Source organism: Podarcis cretensis (assembly GCF_951804945.1).
Source record: "Podarcis cretensis genome assembly, chromosome: 2".
NCBI classification, from domain to species: domain Eukaryota; kingdom Metazoa; phylum Chordata; class Lepidosauria; order Squamata; family Lacertidae; genus Podarcis; species Podarcis cretensis.
Genome location: NC_137171.1, coordinates 61,578,011 through 61,594,997, shown reverse-complemented (window position 1 = coordinate 61,594,997; position 16,987 = coordinate 61,578,011). Strand labels below are relative to the sequence as shown.

The window sequence follows — 16,987 nt, the reverse complement described above, 5'->3', positions numbered from 1 at the left end:
TGATTTCCATATACTATTTTTTACATATATTATCTTTCTTACTATTAATAATAATATTCCCCACCCCGGGATTGAAATATTCACTGAAGAGCAGGTTTGAACTTAGAAATAATAAAGAAAACTACAATATAATAAATAGGGTTGGGGAGCAGTCTTTACCTCTATGCACACCTCTCAGCTCAGCAGGGCTTTTTTTTTTTTTTTTTACTGCCTTGCCAAAGTTGGCAGCTGGGCCAAAAGGTGTGCGGGGGGGGGGGGGGTCAGTACCAACCTGCACCTTCCATGCCTTCATGTGATGGCTGCGGTTCTGGCTCAGGATCCAGCAGATCCCAGGACAGCTCAGCCCCACCCCCTGGAAGGCTCTATTTTGTTCGGTGAAAGAAGCTGTGCACCAGCTCAGTAATGCTGGCATCACTCTGCAGTTGGGATCTGGCTCCCTCGGCGTGAAGCAAGATGAGTGCCGCATCCCATAGTTGCCTTTGACTGGACTTGACTGTCCAGGGGTCCTTTACCTTTACTTTTTTTACCTAATGAAGGCATCAGGCAGGCCCCCTGAGGGGATTGCAAAGGTGAGGGGGCTTTCTCTGTGTAGCTGCCAGCAATTACACTTCAGATTGTAAGGGACGCGGGTGGCGCTGTGGGTTATACCACAGAGCCTAGCGCTTGCCGATCAGAAGGCCGGTGGTTCAAGTCCCCGCGACGGGGTGAGCTCCCGTTATTCGGTCCCAGCTCCTGCCCACCTAGCAGTTCGAAAGCATGCAGTGCAAGTAGATAAATAGGTACCGCTCCAGAGGGAAGGTAAACGGCGTATCTGTGTGCTGCTCTGGTTCGCCAGAAGCGGCTTAGTCATGCTGGCCACATGACCCGGAAGCTGTCTGCAAACAAACACCGGCTCCCTCGACCAGTAAAGTGAGATGAGCGCCGCAACCCCAGAGTCGTCTGCGACTGGACCTAACGGTCAGGGGTACCTTTACCTTTACCTTTTACACTTCAGATTGTGTAGTGCAGAAAGGTCTCAGGTGGCTGTCTCAGTGGACAGGTTGACTGATGTGAGAGAAGGCACTCTTAACAGGTATTTCGGGTCCAAGCCATGTACAGCTGTAAAGATTAAGAGCAACAATATGCAGAGGTGAAGCAACCTGCTCCAGTACCCGGAGCGGTGCTCGTCCCATGGGGCGTGGCGCACGGCCCAGGGGGGCATGCATCCTGGCGGGACGCGTGAACGGTGCATGCCCCGGGGGGTGCCGCCAATCAGGGGTCAGCATCTTGTCACACACACCCTTTGGAATGGCATCTGGGGCGGACCACCTCCCCGCCCCCTAATGCCCCGACAGTATATCTAGCATAGTTGCACCAACCCATTTTATGTAGCAGTTTCATGTAGGAGGGTCGGAGCTTGAGGATACTTTATGTGCTCTTCTCATTATTTGCCTAATAATGACTCTTTCATCAATACCTTGGCCCAGTCTGTGACAGTGCACTAATTTCAACTGCGTCAAAATGATCTCTCACACACCTTCCATCTACACACACATGCACACAAACACACCAGAAAATACAAAATAGGTTAAAATACATATCAGAAATCCAACTTACAACATATACAGATAAATCATGTGAAAAGCAATGTGCGAAGTGATTAAAATGCAGCATTCTTGTTGACATGTGGCAATCAGAACTGCTCACAGTATTCCAAGTATGGTTGCAGCGCATGATGACATTATGATATTAGCATTTACCTTTTTCACAGCTGTCAGCCACAAACTGGGTTAACATTTTCAACAATCTATCCACTATGACCTCAAGATCTTTTTCAGTCAGTCATTCACCGTGACTTTAGACCCTATTATCATCAGTGATGTGGATATGAATTTTCCCCAGAGTGCTCTGTTTTTCTGCAATTTTCTGTGTCTTAAGGTCATTAGTAACAATGAATGACTGCCAATTGCAAATAAGAAATCAGGCTAGCTTTGTTTACTAAACACAAGCAAAGTAAACATGCTAAGTTAGGCTATTCTCTAGGGCGTCAGAACATTATCTGTTGCAAATTGCCGTATGCAAATTATACTAATTTGTGGAAGCACTAATTATATCCTGTTACAATTCACTTACTAGTGGAACCATATTAGGGCTAATTTTTCAATATGAAGATTGGCTTTTGATAGGGGAGAGTGACAGGAGAGGAGCAGCTACGTTATCCTTTTAACATAAATTTACTTTTGTTTCTTGAATATGTTAGCTTCAGCAAGGGCAAACTCCCTCTTGAGATTCCCAATCGCTTTCTTTTTTTCGATGCACATACTGCTCAGGCACACCAGTACCATAAATAACTTGAGGACATTGGTTGCCAAACCAAATGACTACTTTACTGCTACACTTTTCCAGAGTCTTACGTTTCCTCAAGGCTATAGTACTCTAGTGTGTACTTAAGTTACAGTTCAGTTCATTTACCAAAGGACCTGGGGATATATTTGAAAGATATGCCCAGCTGACTTATTCATTCTCACTGTAATAGAAACTATAGCTCCTGTAGGAGAGACAGGAATTCACTAGCTAGGTGAGTTTAAATCTTCAGGGAACCTGGCACAGTGTTTTATGAGTGAAGAGGAGCTGCCCTTATAAGACCCTTGCGAGCTACACTCCAGGTCAAGTTATAGTGAAATGAATAGACCATTGTTGCTCTGCAGAATAACCTAGCAGACTTGCTTATCTACCTTTGCCCTGTCCTTGGCTGATAAAGCATCTGAGAGAAAACTGTCTACAGTCAGTCAAGTATATGGGCAGTGGCAGAGGAATATGTAGTGTTGTTGCTGTTTAGTCGTTTAGTCGTGTCCGTGTTTATATATCTGAATAGAATGCTATGGAATACTTTCTCAAGTGAAGTCCACTTGGCATGGATACTGACATTTTTTGGGTGCCTAAATTAAGCCTTCCCTCTTTTTCCAGGCATTTCACAGATTATGATCGAGCTATGTTAATGTTTTAAGTTTGTATTACTCAAGTATTATTTTCATATATAAAAGTATTTATAGACCACTATTTCACTGTAAAAAAATAAAAGCAATTTAAAACAAAAGTACATAAATCCATATAGTGAAAACCATATAGTCCCCAGACTTGGTAAGTTAAGCACAGTTCCGAATCTGAATAAAAAATAAATATGGTATATTTTGGTATATACCAAACATGGTATAAGACAAGATAGATACCCAATGTAAATCCATGTTGCTTCAGTTGATACTTTTGAAATTTACACCAGGTGAGGATCAAACTTAGTGTGAAACATCCAGCAGATAGGTACCGACTTCACGGCATATCTTTCGTTCCCTCCTGTGAAAAATTCTTTAAATCAGAGCCTTTGTCATGTTAAGTCATGAGCATCTACTTTTCCATATGTTGGCTAGACTGGAGTTTAATTGTTAATGTTCACTTAATCAAGGGTTTATGCAACTTCATTGTGCTCTTTGCCTCTTTACTGTCTGTGCACTGGTGAAAGTTAATCACCTTGCTTATTAAAATGTTAATGTTAACAAAATGATGTTAAATATCGATGTTACTGAAATATTAATAGGTAATAAACTGAAACCTTAATTCCACAAAGCTTAGATAGATTGTGTTTTGCCAATTCACAGAGAAAATCTCTTCAGCATGACAGCTATTTTGTGGATTGTTATCTCTTGTATCTCCTCTAGGCCTCACTAGTATTAGTATTTCGTCATTAGAGTACTACCGTACACTGAAAAGTTAATCTCTCTTTTCTTCTTGTGAATGAACAGTTCTTTCATGCATAAAGAACAGAACTGCGAAAGATAATAGTCATGTCATTCTTTTCACAGATTGTGATTCCCTTCTTCAGCCTACTGATCAAAGACATTTACTTTTTGAATGAAGGATGCGCCAACCGCCTTCCAAATGGACATGTCAACTTTGAAGTACGTGCAGCAAACATCTTTGTCAAGCAAGTGGTTGATAGGTTCTTTGAGCCCTTGTGCTTACGTTCCAGAATGCAACAAAAACCATACATGAACAAAAAATTATTACCTTGATTACCCCCAAAGTCAAACAATTCCCAGCAGACTTTTTCATATAAATCCTTTAAACATTTTTTACTTAAGAGTTTTCAATTTCAGATGGCATGGTCCAAAAGCTCATATGCAGAAACACCATGCACACACCGGGTGTGTGTGTGTGTGTGTGTTCCCCAACTCCCTTTCATGCTGAACCCCCCCCCCCAACTACTCAAAAGTTATCTCCCCCTTCAGAGATTTTAATTTTTTTGTTTTACATGTTTTAAAAGGTAGAGCAGTTGGTGGGGTTAAACTTCTGGTTCATATTCAGTTCCACCAAAACTGTTGTAATTTTATATTCCAAGTGTTGCATGAAATGCCTGTTATTTAAAACACAGTTTAATAGCAGCAGAGGAAAAGAGTAGCCTGTGTATTGTGTGAGACATGTGCATTGCAGATTTTATTACAACTGCATAACTCTTTTCTTTAAAATATTTCTATACTGCCTTTCATATGCAGTTACCAAAGCACCATCATTTCCTTTCATGTGTTACAGAAACACAAGGAAAGCTGTGGTGGACAAACAACCCACTTGCTCCTACCTTTTAAAAATAATATACCAGACACATTAAGCAGCTAACATTTTTGAGGAATGTTAAAACCACAGAAATAATTTTACTGACACACAAATACCGTTTACCTAGACAATACTTTTTCTTCCCCAATCCTTACAGAAATTCCTGGAACTGGCTAAGCAAGTAGGTGAATTTATAACATGGAAACAAGTAGAATGTCCATTTGAGCGAGATGATAACATCATCCACTATTTACATACTGCGCCCATCTTTACTGAAGATGGTAAGAAATTCCGTTTTTGACAAATGCTATAGTGGTTCACTACTAGCATTGTTCCATAGTTAATGATAAAATATGATTTTCAAAATGTGTCATTGCACAGATCCATTGTCTACAATATAAGAATGATTATCTGGGCCTTTATTGTTTCCATAACTTTTTGACAAGGCATCTTGCTCGTAGCAAATCATCTGCATGCAGTGCTCACAGAGAAACAGGCCTGACAGTCATACTATAAGGGGCAGTTCTGAATGTCATTGCTGAAAGCATTCAAAGACAGAGTTACTGTTCCCTATAAGTCAACCAGTCTATCTCTCTCTGAGTTTGTGATGGCTGTAGGCAGGAAAAGCAGAGCTCAGCTCACAGCACAGATCTAGTTACCTCTTAATATGTGCTTAAAGGGGGAGAACCCTTTCAATTCACTTCTTTCATCATGTAATTAATCATACCCATTTGCAAATGAGTTTTTGTCTGACTTCTCTTCCTACCCATCCAATCTATCATGTTGCTCTCTGCTGTCTCCTAATGGGTTAAATCAGTCGTATCCCATTATCATCAGCATCGGAGATAAGGGCTGAATTTGCTAGCTTTGCCTAGACATGCCCATAGGCTTCACTGACTTTTAGATTGCTTCTGAACTTTTTGATTTTTAAAGAGCAGTCTTTAAAACTCATCCACATTGATCAAACAGGACAGCTGAGACTTCACTGGCCACACATGAATTTAGAATGTAGCAAGGAAAAATTATGTCCAAGCTGCACAAGCAACAGCTGCCCAAGCTAACATATATCTATATAATAATTATAGTGAGCTCTATAAAAAGGAAACAAGAAGAGCGTAACTCTGGCAGTGCTCAGAGTCTTCTGGAACAGCCAAATGCATTTCAGAAGATCTCCTGTTAGAGTCCAAGACAGGAACTCTAACTTGTTTAAGTATTGATTCCAGGAAGGTGAAGCCCACAGGTTCGTAAGGAGAAAGCTTGTCTGGAAAGACTTCTGAGGCTGCCAGAGAGTCCAGGAATAAACCAGGCAGCCCAGATTTAATCCACAAGTTCGAAGGGCTCTTGGCTGTAGCCTCCACAGCCTGAGCTGACTCTCCTAACCAGACTGGTTCCTCCTGTGTTCCATGTCAGACTTTTGGCCAGTCCCTTTCCCCAACTAAGATTGCTTTGCACACTATTTCGCTTGGTTGATGCTACTTCTCATTTGAGCAGAGCTGCGACCTTCTAGATAGTGTTGGACCCCAAATCCCATCAGCCCCAGTGAGCATGGCCAGTGATCAGGGATGTTGGGAGTTGTAGTCCAGCACCACCTGGAGTTCCCCAGTCCTGTTGTAGAAGAACCTTTTACACATTATATGTGTAGTTATCACCCATGATGATACATACACTGATATGGTCCAGTACCGGTTGCACGAACAAGTGGTTGGTCTGAATGAAGATGCACATCTTTTCCTCTTTAGTAGAAGCTGTCTGTGGTCAATTCAGTCAATTAACATTTGAATAGGTATGGGGATGAAGATCCAGATGCACATCTGTATCTCCATTCATGCTGGCTCCAATCACCCATTAAGTTTAAACTGTGGTTACAGATATTTAAGCACTTTGAGCATGTGTTGCTTGATCCTGTGCATGCTTACTCAGATGTGAGTCTCAATAAGTGTGCAGATGAGTGTCAGCTTACCTAAGAAACATAAACCTCGTTTGATTAGAATGCTCCCTTGTGGGCTACTAATCGTCTCAATAAGGAATGTTGCCTTTTAAAACTTCCTTTTTTTTAGGTTTGTATCTGGCTTCCTATGAAAGTGAAAGTCCGGAAAACCAAACTGAAAAAGAGAGGTGGAAAACATTGAGGTATTATTTCATTTATGTTGGGTCATGATCTTCTGAAGTGGAAATAGGTAGATATGGGCATGGAGAGGGTGGCTACTGGAGTTTGCACACATAGCTCAGCTAGTAGAACATGAGGCTCTTTAATCTCAGGGTTGTGGGTTCAAGCCCCAAGTTAGGCAAAAGATTTCTGCATTGCAGAGGGTTGGACTAGATGACTCTTGTGGTCCCTTCCAACTGTACAATTCTGTTTCTGTGAACACACATACACATACACACATGTAATGGATGACTCCTTTTAATGGGAGAACCCTTCTGGGAAGGGGCAACTGATACTGGAGAAGTGGAGCAAGGAGGGCATACTACTGTGACAGGCACTTGTGTATGTAGCTTGGCTCAAAGGCAGTAATACCATAAGATACTTACTTTTGCCTAAAAGTACACTAATGGCCAGAACATAGTCATGGCTGCTTGGGTTCAGATTGACCTTTGAACTAAGTCTCCAACACTTGAGAACCTTTAGGTATTCTCTTCCACCCAATTGTTACCGGTGATTATGTTGCAGTATGCAGCTGGAGTTGCTGGTGTTGCTTATACCATAGAGATAGCTGTGCTAGTTTCCATTCCTGACAATAGAATAAAAGGGCACATCACATGAAGCCTAGCTTTCAGAGGATGACTTAGTTAAATGGGAGCCACTCTGCTGTGACATACTGATTCCAGAATGAACAAGCTGAATTAGATTGAAGGGTCAGGACTATTACCTTTTTTAAAAAGTGCATAGCAGTGCTCATAATATGACTTCGTTGGAAAGCATACAGAAAACTTCACTATTTAGTTTCTTTTTACTGCTACAGTAAGACAAATTTTAAGACTGAAAATGCTATTTGTGGCCACTTATCTTTCCTAAATGTGTCCTCACAATACATGGACGGAAATAGCTGGAAGATGCATGTCTTTGTGTCTTAGAAACATTTGATAATATATCAAAATGTGATTAAGAAAAGTGGTAAGATGAAGAGTGATAGTTTCCTCTATTGCTTGGTCAGCAAGGCATCTTGTTTAATATGTGCCCCAGCAGTGTAGGTATTTCGGAGATTCTCCTGAGGTAAGGGCTGCACCATTTGAGTTTCTCCTTTGCTCCTGTTACTTCCCTTGGGCATTTGACATACCAGTCATCTATTCAGTGCAGAACAGAAAACATGGCTATTCTGAATTACTCTATGTCACACTAACTTTCTTGCTCTTTTACCTATTCTCACATTTCTCCTTTGCAGGACAACTATCTTAGGAAAGACTTGAAGCTAAAGATCTATAATTGCAGTAGGACAAACAAACAAACAAACAAAAATCAGCAAAACTACTTTGCACTACTGATTCCAAAGATGCCTATTTGGGATTTATGAGATTTTATTCTTTATTTTTGTGTGCATTTTGGACTATTTGTGGTTCACTGGATTCAGAGGTGTATTTTTACTGCACGCACAATGATGTTTTCTAGCTACTCTTGAACAGCAAAAGGCCAGGAGGTGGCTTCTTCATGGCTGTACCAGAACAGAGTTCTTCTCGCTGTTTACACTTGCCTCTGAAGGAAGAGCAAATGGCATGGAGAGCCATGATGCTGCAAACACAAAAGATTTTCACTGGAAAGGTACAGGGTGTGTATCTCTGAAGCAGGGTGTATTGGACAATAACTCTCCAAGAGCTGCCAAAAGTGTATTATGCTAAACACAGCATTAATCTGGCCACTTGCTACATAAGGGAGAGGAAAACCTTGTTTTTTCCTCTACAGCTTTCAGCCTCAGTGAACAATATTCTGATGGCAGGAGATAAAAGACTTAATACAAAGCCACACCAGTATGGAAAAATCCATGCAAACGCTTCCCTTTAAAAAAAAATAATAATACAGAAGCATATGAGCTATGAACATTCATTATTTCTCCTTATGTTTGGGGTGTATATCATTATTATTATTTCCTTACAGTCAACTGCTAAGCTCTTCTGATGAAGTCAATGGCTTTCAGTCATACTTACCTCTGTATAAAGCATGTAGCATATTCTCTAGTTCTGTTGACTGATGACTCAGAGAATAGTCTTCAAAGGGGCCTTACCTCATTGACAATTGATGGAAGATTAATCTGTTAAGGGCTCTAACAGTTATTTTCCTTTTGCTTGCTCATTTTGTCTTCATGTCTAAGGCAAACAATATTTGAGAGGGGGAATTACTAGACGTTGGGGCTCTTTTTCCAGTGCATTTGAGAGAACACTTTTCACTCCATGAAATGTTGCACTTTGGTAAAAGAATTGTCTACACACTGTTCATAAGGTTGATTTCTTATTTTATAATTCTCCTCTATATGGTCATTGCTCTCCCTCTACATGAACAGTTTGCCATCTATTGTGTTGTTCAATAGAGATCAGGAAGCTGCTGCATAATACAAATGCCAAGTAATTATTGTACTTTCATGTAAAACAGATGTAACATAACTCTTTTTAATAATTTAAATATGAGTAATAGGATGGGAGTGAAATTCGTATCTCTTGTCACTAACTGTATAGAACTATGGGGAGGTGTGCAAGCCTTCACTTAGTAACTGAGGCTGTTTTTGTAACAGGATTACCAGTTCAGATGTCGACAACCACACTGTACACGTTGTAAGTTTGGTCTTGGAATGACATGTGCTCACTACATATAAAAAAAAGATAACTGACACTCATCTTTAGGTGCATATCAATGCATTCATGGTGCAGCCAAATTTCAGGATTCTTCCATCTCAAAAAAAAAAAAAAAAAAGCTGGAAGGAAAATAGAAGTTGGGTGTATCCTGTGAACAATTGATTGCCACACATTACTTCTCACATGTAGTGGCAGCTGGTACAATCCACAAGAACCACCTCTGTTTCCCACCACATGTAAGCTTTTAGCATAACAATCAAGGATGAAACAGACACTCTAGTGAACAAGCATTAGACACCAGGATGTGTTTGAACAGTAACTTAGCTAGACTGTTGATTTCAAGCTCTGAGTGTTTACCCACATGAGACTTCCTCTGGAGCTGCTCAGAAGCTGACACTGGTGCTTTCTTTTAAATGAGGCAGTCCTAACCTCTGAAATGCAACTCAATGACTGCATCTACAGGGACTTGTGTTATCACTTATTGAAAAGCCTGTTTATACACTCTCTTGTTATTTGTGTTCTACAGTGACATCTTGTATCATGGCAGCTAATGCTGGCTTGAAAACACTTGATGCCAGTCTTTTACAAATAAGTTACTAGCTCATAAAAATGTATGCTTGCCTGCCCGCCTACCCTCCCTATGTGAATTACTTGTAGCCTAAAAGAGACCGGACAAAAAAGAGAGAAGGGGAAATATTTTTTGAGTTGCCTGGTCACCTTGGCAGATTCTTATTTGTCACAGACAACCAGGCAAGTGTCTATATACAGGCTTGATTTGTGTGATCAGTACCACTATGTGGTAAGGTTTTTTGTTTTTAACAAAGTTTACATTTTTCGCATAGAGTGCCACAATGTAGAAGTTGTTTTGGGTGGCTGTTGCATGAGAGCTGCAGTGTTTGGACCCACTGTTAAATCTATTGAAGTCTCTTTCCATAATGGTTTTCAGCATCTGGCTTGGAGGTAAGAGACCCGACTCTGAGAAACCTTAGAGAACAGGTGAGTTGCTGTAGGACTGGAGAAAGGGCAAAGGTTGTCTTAATTTTCAAAAGGGGGGGATCTGGCAAACCACACAGCAGTCAGTTTGCCTTTGGTACTAGAGAAGATGCTGCAGTAAAGTTAATAAAGGGTACTGTATTGCTGGAATCATTGGTTGCATTTCTTATTGAGTTCCCTACCAGGAATGAACCAGAGGGGTGGTCTCAGCAATACCCTTGACAAACAGAATGTGAAGCAGCCAGTCTGTAAGCATCTTGATAAGCAGTGATTAGCAGAATTGATTTGTCAATAATAAATTCTGCCCAACTAATCTTATCTTCCTCTTTTTCATTGGCTAACTAGTGTAATGGATTGTGGAAACACAGTGGATGTGATTTAACAAAGCATTTGGCAAAGTCCCCCGTGATATTTTGATTGGCAAAGTGGTTAATTGTGGGCTAGATGATAATACTGTCAAGCAGATTCAGAGCTGGCTAGAAAACTACTCAAAGAGTGCTCATCAGTGTTATTCATCAAACTGGAGGGTTTTAAAGTGGAGTGCCATGGTGCTTCATCCTGGATCCGGTACTCTTTAGCATCTTTACCAATGATTTAGATCAGGGGTGGATAATCTTTTGTTCTCCAGATGTTGACAAACTACAGCTCCCATCATCTATGACCATGGGCAATCGAGTTTTGAGTTCAGCACCTGAAGGGGCACAGGTTAGCCACCTCTAAGGATAGGTGGATGCTATCCTAATCAAATTTGCAGATGACACAAAACTGGGAGAGATTGCTTCAGAAGACAGGATTTAAATGCAAAATGACCTGGATAGAATGGGAAGCTGAGTCGACCTTAACAAAAAGAAATCCAGGTAAGAAAAATGCTAAAATCCTCCACTTGGGTGAAGGGGGGAGGGAAATCATGCCAAGGTGTAAGGCGAGAAACACATGGTTTGGCAGCAGTACATGTGAAAAGAATCTTGGGACTGCAGTAAATCAAAAGTTGACTTCGGCTTGCACAGTGGGGTTTCCCTTTCTTCTTGTCGCCCTTGCAGCCCCTTGTGTACCCTCCAGTTCTGCTGCAGAGGGTTATGGAGTAAATTTAGGGGAGTATATGAAGGGTTGTGGGGAAAGGGGGTGGATCTTGGAAGTCTGTTTGCGCACCATTGTGTACAACCAACAGTTTCCAAGTCATAGAAGTAATAGTTTCATTTTATTATGTACTAATAGGGAGACGTAATCTGGAACATTGTGACCAATTCTGGGCATTTCAAATTGGTTCAGAGGAGGGTCAAAGGTGTAGAAAATAAATCCTGTGATCAAAACTGAAGGAACTGAATGGGCAGGATTCACCTAGCCAGCCTGTCAGCAGAAGCCCTGTACAAGGACTTCCACTTGTGCGATGGGGCTCCCCTCCCTCCACTCTCCCTGCCTGCCCTCCACACACCCCAAAATTGGCTCAGTGGAGGTTAGGAGAACCTCCAGAACTACACACAGGGAGAAAAATGCTATATTGAGTGCCATTTGGTATGTTTAGGCAGGAAAAGAGAATGCTGAGGGAGGACATGATAGTACTCCTCAAATATCTGAAAGACTGTCCCACAGAAGAGGGCAGAAGAAGACTGGACTAGAGCAAGTAGGCTTAAATTACAGGATGGCAGATTTTTGTTGAGCATTAGGAGAAATTCCTTAATGGCAAGAGCAGTTTGACAATGGAATCAGTTGTCAAGGAAAGCAGTGGCCTCTCCCTAGTCATTGAAGTCTTCAGACAGAAGTCTGTTGGGACTGATCGAATTTTGGATTTCCTGCATGGGCCAAGAAGTTAGCAGGTGGACTCCAGTTGTATGATTCTATGAAGCAAATGTTATGGCTGCTTGTCGGGCATTACATCTGCACTCTATAGTTGCAGCATTACACATTGACCAATTTGGCTGCACTGATGTTACAGGTGAACAAGAAGTTGAAAACTAAGTCCATTCTCCTTAGTTTTTTTAAAAAAAGCTAGTTGGTCCTTGGGGGTATGTTTTTAGGGAGGCTATCTGATAACCAGGATGATAAAACCAGAGCCAGTTTTGATATTCCTAAAGAGTTTGCTATTAATATTTGAATATGTGCTGATGAAAAGAGGTCCTTTTCAGCTTAACAGCCTTCTGTATGAAATCAGTCCCAAAATGGTTTCTGTGTAGACTCCGTAGATTCCAACCAGTTCTAGAATGTATTCATGAATAACAATCAGAGCCATATGTGCATTCTCTAAATGGCCATTCGCTTAAGTACATGCATCTTTTAAATTGCCTGTTTATGACTATAATGGCTAACATTATGTGGAAGTGGTGAATGATGATCTTGCATTTTAAAAGTGAAAATTCTAATTTGTTTTCAGTGGTCCATAGCAGATATGTCTATAGGAAGTAAAACCGAATTCCCAACCATGTACTTTCCATGCACTCTGGAAAGATGACGTACGCTCTGATCCAAAACGGGTGTGCTTGTACATCTGCCTGAGGCAACAACATATTGTTTGATATTTGAAAGGCATAGCTCTTCATCTTTCTGCTCCTAAGCACTTGCACGCTGGTGCAGATAGTCCTAGAACTGTAGTAATTCCCTAACAATAAATCATACAAGAGTATTTGGTATGTTGTCTGAAAAGAATTCTGCAACTCCAGCTGATCTTAATATCAGGGCATCTTACTGGAAGGTAGAATTGTGAAGATATAAAACAAAGCCATATATTTGAATAAGTGGCTTATTTCTCAAATGTGCTGTTAAGCACCTTTTTAACATTGAAGGCAGCTGAAAATTCACATAAGGCTCACAGCATTAGAAAAACTGAGCAAGACTTTCTCTTCACTGTTTATTGAATTGGTTTCCTGTGGTGATGTTCCACATCACTACAGAACAGCCCTTACCTATCCAGTAGTTTGTTTGTTTGTTTGTTTAAAGTTTATCTGGCTTGAACATAACTGCAAACAATCTAAGAATTGTACATCAGGTATCTGTGAAGAGCTTAGATTCCTTAAAAAAAATAAATTAACTTCTAGGAGTGTTTTGGTTTTAATCAAGTTTAGCTTTAATAGTTGTAAAAATATATTTGAAAGTGTGCATGTGCAGTCAACAAGAGTCTATGGCACGGATAAGGAATATTTGGCTTCTAGATGTTGTTGGATTTCAACTCACATCAGCCCCAGCCAGCATGGCCAGTGGTCAGGGATTCTGGGAGTTGGAGTCCCACAACATCTAGAAGCCCCATCCCTGCTGTAAGGTTAGGAAGGAATAAGCTTCTGTGCCTTGTTTTGTTACTCCGCACCCAACAAAGGGATACATTTTATTTAAGAACAATATCTCATATTAATTTACCCACCAACTTCCTTCCCTTACGTCACTCTTTCTCTGTAACGAAAACTCTAGGGGGGGGGGAATGTAAAACTTCACAAAAAGTTAACCACACTTATGTAAAACTAGCCAAATTTGCATATACTGTTGATATGCACAATTTATTTTAAGCAAACATATTTTAACTTTCTTGGCTCAGAATATGGATTGAATATGATATTTTGTAATCCCTATTAGGGCTCTGCACAGTAACCTACAGTAAATACAGCAGGAAAGTGGTAGCAAACTCTCCATTGTCCTTGAGACTACAGATTGTGTGGCAAGGCCCCGGGCCCCGCAGTCCCCTCCGGAATAAATACACAAACACAAGTATATTGGGTTAATGGGATAAATAAGACCACAACTTTATTGGTTACAGATGTGGCTTAGGCAATTGGGTGAAGCAAGACTATATCCTGACTCCTGCCCGACTGCAGGAAGTCTCATAAGGGTCAACCACTGGAAGGGGGAGCCCTATGATGTACATAAATTAAGAGCACCCCCAGGATCACTGATGGGGTTGTGGCATGACCCTAGCCCACACCCAGGCTTCGGACAGGAACCACACCCCTGGATCCCTTTAATGGGATACCCTTAACATGGAGGGGCAGACGGAGGAACAACTTCCCCTCCCATAATAAAGCTTACCCAATACCTAACCTTACAAAGTCGTGACGATTGCTACTAGCTAGGCGAAAACCAAATGGCTAGAGCCAATTTTGCCAAGTGGAAAAATTCCTACCTGGCCCCAACAACCAGGCAACCAACAGAAGTCATAGCAAGGTCAAAGTCAATCAACGCAAGAAAAGAGGGTGGGTGCACTGGGAGATCCCAAGAAAGGATGCAAAGCAGGCTGCTTTCCTGGCCACACTGCAATTTAAGCGGCCATAACCACGACCCCAGGCAAACCCGATTGGCCGGCCGGGGGCGTGACGCGGCTGGGGTTCCTACTGGCATGGGCTGCAATACTCTGCCCACTGCTAGGTTGCTGTGAGGACCCGGGTTCCCACCCGCAAAGCAGCCACCCGAAAAGAGGAAGCTGACTTGTCACTTGGTGACATTGACATTCTGCAGCTCCACTTAGCACCTCCAAGCATTCACAGAAGCAGCTCCAGTACATATAATAGCCCCGCACCTGGAGTACCTCACTGAATGAGTGATTTGGGAAATGGAATTTTCCAGAAGACTTGTCATATTTACCAGCTCTTTAAAGTGATAGATTACCTAAAACTATTCCACAGTAGATGGTAAAGACATTTCCCTCCATCATTTTAGTTGACAGAAGCTAAAAGAGTAGCTCATAGCACCCATGTCCTGGTCCATTTTAAAGCATACTGTGGTTGACCTAACCTCTCAGTAGCCAGCTGAAAACTGCTGCTGATGTTTAATTCCATTAACTGCACTTGTGACAACTCCCTCTGTGGCTGCTACGTGTGAGGAGCAAAGCAAATTATTCTCCATAAATATCACATGAATATATTATACAAATCCTTTCAGAGAGCATTGGCATAAATCCTTTTGTTTAGCACAAAAGGATGTTGGTGGGGGAGTTGAGGTGAGAGGAGGAAGAGAGAGGTAATTGAAATAATTCACCTAGATCTCATCAGAAACAACTATGATAACCCCAGTAATCTGTTATTTGGGTCAAAATCTCAGTAGACCTAAAGGCCCTGGTTTATCTACACATGCTGCATTTAGCTGTTGCATGTGAGTAGAACCACACAAGAGTGAATGGGACTTGCATCTCCCCCTCCCTTTTTACATTTAATGGTAACACTTTATTATAACAATATTAAAGAGATGGGAATTCTTACATTTGCCTAAGTCTGTATTGGATATAGATTTGTTCAAGAAACAAAAATAGGCCAGTGGTTTATATATGTTTTAACTAGAGCAGGATATTCTCTCCCCCCCCCCCCCCCCGGTGTTCCATTTTAAGACTCCCATCAATAAGAAACTAAAGAGAATGTTACCACAAAATAAGTAATAGGGATTCACAGCACTGGGACATTGGACCAGCCTTCTAGGCTTTCAGACAGGAGTCTCCCAGTCCTACCTGGAGATACTGGTAGGGGCGTTCTGGATGCAAAGCACTTACCACTTAGCTACAACTCACTGTAATATAAAAGACTATTATTGATTAGATTCTAAACTATCCCACAGGAGCAGGCAATGAAATGTATTTCTACCTAAAAGGAAACAGTTGCCAGAAGTGCCCTGTCCTGGTTTGTTTTAAAGCATGCTGAGGCTGAGTAATGCTGACATAACTGTTGGCAGTAATTCTTGTATTTTTGCTAATCATAAAACTATAACCAGAAAAACAAGGGGTTAATATAATTACCTAGCTAAAAAAGGTAAAGGGACCCCTGACCATTAGGTTCAGTCGCAGACGACTCTGGAGTTGCGGCGCTCATCTTGCTTTACTGGCCGAGGGAGCCGGCATACAGCTTCTGGGTCATGTGGCCAGCATGACTAAGCCGCTTCTGGCGAACCAGAGCAGCACACGGAAACGCTGTTTACCTTCCTGCCGGAGCAGTACCTATTTAACTACTTGCGCTTTGACGTCCTTTCGAACTGCTAGGTTGGCAGGAGCAGGGACCGAGCAACGGGAGCTCACCCCGTTGTGGGGATTCGAACCGCTGACCTTCTGACCGGCAAGCCCGAGGCTCTGTAGTTTAGACCACAGCGCCACCCACGTCCCCTAATTACCTAGCTTAGAAATCATTAAAATATTCAAAAACTGAATGATCAGAATCCCAGACAAGAGACAATTAATTTTTCAGTGTCAGTGCTACTGTCATGAAATAAGTTGCCATACTAGCAACAACCTACTAGGCTGGTAAGTAATTTGCATCATCTGCCATTGGGATGGAGAGCAGAGTAAATGTTTTCAGATATACAAATGCAGTTTCTTGGGGATGTAGTGCAACCTTGGAACAAAGCTTTCATGGCTTTATCAAAACAGTGCTAGCTATTGTTAATATTCAGTGTGAGCCAAGGACAGTCCATGCATATGAAACAGCTGTTTTTCTTAGTTTTGAAACTCCAGTATGCGGCTTGTTTTTAATTAAAACAACAACTGAAGCATATTTTCGATTACCTTATAGGTAATCTAAAACGCTAAACCAAGGTTTGATGCTACAGGAGCAAGCCCTGTGCTGACATGCTCCTTTTTTCACTTGCACACTCAGAGGAGCTTGTTATTTCCCATACTGAAACAAATGGTAGTATGCTATTACTCTGAACTGGCAAAATATGGTGTGTGTTT

The 16,987-nt window shown here is 41.4% G+C and overlaps 1 protein-coding gene across 3 annotated transcripts in view; it reads left to right on the top strand.

Moving 5' to 3' along the window:
* The window catches only part of RASGEF1C (RasGEF domain family member 1C), an 89,362-nt gene extending 80,359 nt beyond the window's left edge, over positions 1–9,003 (top strand). For 2 of the 3 annotated variants that reach the window (XM_079967608.1, XM_079967609.1), the window contains exons 11-14: positions 3,837–3,932; positions 4,742–4,865; positions 6,642–6,714; positions 7,968–9,003. In XM_079967608.1, the coding sequence (XP_079823734.1) occupies positions 3,837–3,932; positions 4,742–4,865; positions 6,642–6,714; positions 7,968–7,992 (318 nt within the window). In that variant the 3' untranslated portion in view covers positions 7,993–9,003. The other variant, XM_079967610.1, reaches the window with a different exon arrangement.
* The last annotated feature ends 7,984 nt before the right edge of the window (positions 9,004–16,987 follow it).